Genomic DNA, 5,576 nt, shown 5'->3' on the forward strand with positions numbered 1-5,576 from the left:
TGGAGTTCAATTAGCATGTAAGGGGGAAAGGGTGGGAGCATGCTGCAGAGAAGGAAGACAGCTGGTGAGAGAAGTTGCATGCCTGGTTCAGCTCCGAATGGTAGAGTGAACCTTCAGACAAACATGAAAACATTTGCACACACGACAGAGAGCCTTAATTACTGAATGTCTGGAGAACAGGGCAGTTCCTCTCTCCAGGAGTACACTTTATTATTCTTATTCAGTTCCAATGAGTACCGTAAATCCCCTATTCAGCCTTCATCGTTTTTCTGGGCGATGCATTTCGGGAGAGCCAACAGGACCTCCATTCTGTTTGTGCAATGGGGCTTCAGGCATATAAAAATGGCTACTGCTGTCGGTCACTGTATGCCCATTCACCCCCTCCCAAAGAATACAGCAAGAATTTTCCAAAAACCCTGACGGGAGGTATTGCAAGTCACACTGCATTCGACTTCAGTCACACTGGAATAGTTGCCCACTATGCAGAGGGAGGAAGGGAAATGGGAAAGCCCTATTGGGATTATTTTCGTGTGTCGGGCTGCTGCTGCGGACGCGCTGCGAGGAAGGCGCAGATAACACACTGGCAATAGCTCGCTAGCGAGTTACTTTGTGTCTCTGGGGAGAGCCGAGTTTTAGCCACTCCAGTGTCGCCGTGTGTGCCATGTGCGACATCGCGGTCCGTGCCTTCAGGGACGGAGCTGCGGCTCCTGCCCGCGCCTCCGGTGACCGCAGCGTGTCTCCCACCTTTCAGAGCGGCAGGGACACCCCCACCGCACTGCTCCCCGCAGCAGAGTCCCGGCACTGCCGCGGATCCCTGCTGCAATCCTGCCCTTTGCTGTGTGCCAAACATCGATTCCCCGGCCGGGATTAGCCCGGCCGCTTGCACGCCGTGCGACACCGGGGGTGACGGGCTCCGGCCCAGTCCGGGTGCGCCGCTCAGCAGTTCCAACAATCGTCATCAGCGGGGAATCCAAACCCAGCCCCGGGACAGCGGGGCCGGCGCGCTGCCGACCGAGCGGCACAGCCCCGTCCCCTCGATCACCGCCCCGCGGCGGGGCCCCTTCCCCAGCGCCGCCCCCGCCGCCTTTGTGCGCGGCGCGGGGCAGCCCCGGGCCCGCCTGCGCCCGCCCCCGGCTGAGGCGTTGGGAGACGGTCCCTTACGCAGGAAAGTTCGGCGTCGGTTTCAAGGCTCCTCCCTCCGGTGAAGCAGACTGCGGGGCGCCTGGAAACCGGTCGGAGGGAGCGCGGCGCGGCGAGGCGAGGGGCGCGGGCTCGAGGGGCCGGCACAAATGGTCAGGCGGCGGCGGCGGAGGCGGCGGCGGCGGCCCTAGTCGGAGGCGCGGAGGACGCTGCCGCCGGTGCGGGCAGAGCTGCGCGCTGCGCTCCGCGGCCGCGTGAGTGGCGGCCGGGGCTGCCCCGTCCCTGCCCGCCGCTCCCTTCATGAGTCGCAAGTTCGGGCCGGGAGGAGCAGCGGCGGCGGCGGCGGCGGGGCGGCGGGAGCCCGGCAGGGCAGGCGGCACCGACTGAGCATGGCCGAGCGGCGCGGGCCGGCGGTGAGCGGCGGCGGGGAAGTTGGCAGCGGCCGGTGCCCGCGGCTGCCGCTGCTGCTGGTGCTGCTGTGGGCGGCGGCGCTCCCGGCCGGGGGGCAGCTGCCGGCGTCGCAGTACAACGGCGAGCGGGGCATCTCCATCCCTGACCACGGCTACTGCCAGCCCATCTCCATCCCTCTCTGCACTGACATCGCCTACAACCAGACCATCATGCCCAACCTGCTGGGCCACACCAACCAGGAGGACGCGGGGCTGGAGGTGCACCAGTTCTACCCGCTGGTGAAGGTGCAGTGCTCGGCCGAGCTCAAGTTCTTCCTGTGCTCCATGTACGCGCCGGTGTGCACCGTGCTGGAGCAGGCCCTGCCGCCCTGCCGCTCCCTCTGCGAGCGGGCCCGCCAGGGCTGCGAGGCCCTCATGAACAAGTTCGGCTTCCAGTGGCCCGACACGCTGCGCTGCGAAAAGTTCCCGGTGCACGGGGCTGGCGAGCTCTGCGTGGGGCAGAACGCCTCCGAGCGCGGCACCCCCACGCCCGCCCTGCGCCCCGAGAGCTGGACCAGCAACCCGCACCGCGGGGGCGGCGGCGCCGGGGGCCCGGGGCCCGGCGAGCCCCGCGGGCGCTTCACCTGCCCGCGGGCGCTGAAGGTGCCCTCGTACCTCAACTACCGCTTCCTGGGAGAGAAGGACTGCGGGGCGCCCTGCGAGCCCGGCCGCCTCTACGGGCTCATGTACTTCGGGCCCGAGGAGCTGCGCTTCTCCCGCACCTGGATCGGCATCTGGTCCGTGCTCTGCTGTGCCTCTACCCTCTTCACCGTCCTCACCTACTTGGTGGACATGAAGCGATTCAGCTACCCCGAGCGGCCCATCATCTTCCTCTCGGGCTGCTACACGGCGGTGGCCGTGGCCTACATCGCCGGCTTCCTCCTGGAGGAGAGGGTGGTCTGCAACGAGCGCTTTGCCGAGGACGGCTCCCGCACCGTGGCGCAGGGCACGAAGCGGGAGGGCTGCACCATCCTCTTCATGATGCTCTACTTCTTTGGCATGGCCAGCTCCATCTGGTGGGTCATTCTCTCCCTTACCTGGTTCCTTGCTGCTGGCATGAAGTGGGGCCATGAGGCCATTGAGGCCAACTCCCAGTACTTTCATCTGGCCGCCTGGGCCGTGCCGGCCATCAAGACCATCACCATCCTTGCCCTGGGACAAGTGGATGGCGACGTCCTCAGCGGCGTCTGCTTTGTGGGCATCAACAACGTGGATGCCCTGAGGGGCTTCGTGCTGGCCCCCTTGTTCGTCTACCTGTTCATCGGTACCTCTTTCCTGCTGGCTGGCTTTGTGTCCCTCTTCAGGATCCGGACCATCATGAAGCATGACGGCACCAAGACAGAAAAGCTGGAGAAGCTCATGGTGAGGATAGGCATCTTCAGCGTCCTCTACACGGTGCCGGCCACCATCGTCATTGCCTGCTATTTTTACGAGCAAGCTTTTAGGGAACAGTGGGAGAGGAGCTGGGTCACGCAGAGCTGTAAGAGTTATGCCATTCCCTGCCCCAACAACAACAGCGGCCACCACCCGCCCATGAGCCCCGACTTCACTGTCTTCATGATCAAGTATCTCATGACCTTAATCGTGGGCATCACCTCGGGCTTCTGGATCTGGTCTGGGAAAACCCTGAACTCCTGGAGGAAGTTTTACACCAGGCTCACCAACAGCAAGCAGGGCGAGACCACGGTCTGAGACCTCTGCTTGCCAGGCTAGGGAGATGCGGGCAGGCGGAGGACTGAGGCTCTGCCTCGAGAAGCAGCTCCTTATCCAGCCTGGGCAAACTTTTGGGACTGCGAGTGGCTTCCGCAGGCGGCGGGGAGCGGAGGACGAGCTAGGGGGACCCCAGTGCTGGGATCTCCGGGCTCTGCCCGCCCCGTGCTGCTCGGGCTGTCTCCTGTAGGAGCTGAACGCACTGTCAGGTTGGGGGAGAGGGATGTAAATAGCCTCTGTAAGATTTTGTAAGTATATTTGTATTTAAATTACAAAAAAACTCACTTTTTTTTTTTTAATTATTTAGGACACTTCTAACCCGTTTGCGGATTTTACTTCCTCGCTTATCACCTCCTCCACCCCACCCCACCCCCCCGCTTTTTTTTTTTATTTTTTAATTTAAAGGAAAAAAAGGCTTTGGACTTTTATTTCGTAGGGAAGGATGGGTAAAGCTGCCGGTAAAAGAATCGAAAACAAATCCCCTTCTTCTCCCCCCCCCACAGGTTTTGTAATGGCTTTGCTTGGAATTTCAGCTGCATGAGCAGGAGGGCCCGGAGCGGGGCTGCGGCCGGGGGCGCCTCCTGACCTGGGCTGGGTCCCGGTCCCGGTCCCGGTCCCGGTCCCGGTCCCGGCCCGCCCGCGGTAGCGCGGAGGTGGGGATGGGGATGGGGAGGGAGGAGCGCCGCTTCCCCCGCCGCCCCGGCCCCGTCTGGGGAGCGCCGACCCCGCCCGGTCCCGTACGGGGAGCAGGGAGAAGTGCCCGAGCACGGCGCAGGGACGGCGCTGCGCCCCGGGGCCTCTCTGGGGGTACAGGGAGCAGCCGTGCCGGGGCTCGGGCCGCTGCGAGCGGGGAGAGCCCCTCGCGGGGTGCCGGCTCGGGAGCGGCTGGCCCGGTTCGGTGTACGGGCTGCGGTTCGTTCACACCGCCTGCACCTGTAGCACCTCCGAGGGCTCAGGAGGTGGATGGCGGCAGAGGTACGCCGACATTCCCTCCTGCTGGGGCTTTTTTCCAAGCCCGCTTTCCAGTGCGGGGGCGCCCCGCGGGTGCTCCCACCGCCGCCCGGCCCGGGCCCTCCCCGCCGGGCTGTGCCGGCTGGGGTCAGCAGGATCAGGAAATACGGGCTCCGTGAAAAGAGCCTCATCGGAATAAAACGCAGCATTCACTTTGGGGCTTTTGTTTGTTTCCTCCCTGCCCCCTAGTTATATTCATACACGGGCTCTTCATATGGGAAGCATTGGAGCCATTGCCATTGCTCTGAATTTTAATTCGTTGAGATTTAAATCATTACACATTATGAGGGTGTGATGATTTTTGCCAGTAGTAAAAACAATGGAAAGGAAAACAGTCAAGCAGAATGATTAAGCGTTCTGGTGAGATGTGAGACCTGAAAGAGCCTCTGCTGTCTTTTTCCCCTCTTTTTTCGGTACAGAAATAACATTGCATACTGCAAGGATAAAATACCATGTGTGCAGTATATCAGCTACCTTGTATGCTCCTGGGTGTGTGGAATTGTGCTTCTAATACGTTAAAAAAGTTAAAAGACGAAATTGTAACTTTCAACAGATGCATTTGAATATGTAGACCTCTGTATGAAAAACAGCAGAATGCTTCTCTCCTGATTGTATTGTTTTAAACTTTTCTTTATATTACAAATGCCTGTATTTAGGTTCATAAACATTATCTATGGCTACCATACCCTGAAATGCAAAATTATTTTAATTTGGTATGCATTTATTTCTGTTCATTATCACAAGATCATCTATATTTATAGAGGAATAGAAATTTATATATATTAAATACCATATTTTTAATTTCTCTGAAATAAATTGAGGTTTTGTACAAAAGTAGCTTGTCCCTTTACGTATTCCTCTAACTCCTGCTGTGTGAGAGCAGTGTATATACTACAAGATGTGTGGGATTCCTTTTTTCTTTTCTTATGTTGAGTTCACAGTAACAAGCTGGAATTCAGTGTAGGAATTCATTGTGCATTTTGGTTTTTATCTCTGGGCCAGTCTAGATTAATCCTTCAAAAGAAGTAATGTAAACTGTTCAAGATCTCTGACAGGGTATGGTCAGTGGTGTGAAATCCAAGAAGAGATCTGCTATATGGCAGGAGAAGCAAGAAGCTCACCAGTTATTTTTTGGTGAGTTTGGTGGGGGTTTGTGGGTTTTTTTCTCTTATTTTTTTGGTTGCAGAAAAGAGTTCTCACAACTTAGCCTTTTTTCTCGTTTTCCTTTTTATTAAAATTTTAAAAAGCCCCTCAGTGCTTAAAATA

At 58.4% G+C, this 5,576-nt stretch overlaps 1 protein-coding gene across 1 annotated transcript; it reads left to right on the plus strand.

Annotated features, from left to right (window-relative positions):
* Window positions 1–1,529: 1,529 nt before the first annotated feature.
* On the plus strand, window positions 1,530–5,144 carry FZD1 (frizzled class receptor 1). Its single transcript, XM_063151088.1, has one exon. It carries the CDS (start codon window positions 1,530–1,532, stop codon window positions 3,279–3,281), a length of 1,752 nt encoding a protein of 583 aa, XP_063007158.1. The 3' UTR covers window positions 3,282–5,144.
* Window positions 5,145–5,576: the final 432 nt, after the last annotated feature.

This window comes from Melospiza melodia, chromosome 1 (assembly GCF_035770615.1).
Source record: "Melospiza melodia melodia isolate bMelMel2 chromosome 1, bMelMel2.pri, whole genome shotgun sequence".
Lineage (NCBI taxonomy): Eukaryota > Metazoa > Chordata > Aves > Passeriformes > Passerellidae > Melospiza > Melospiza melodia.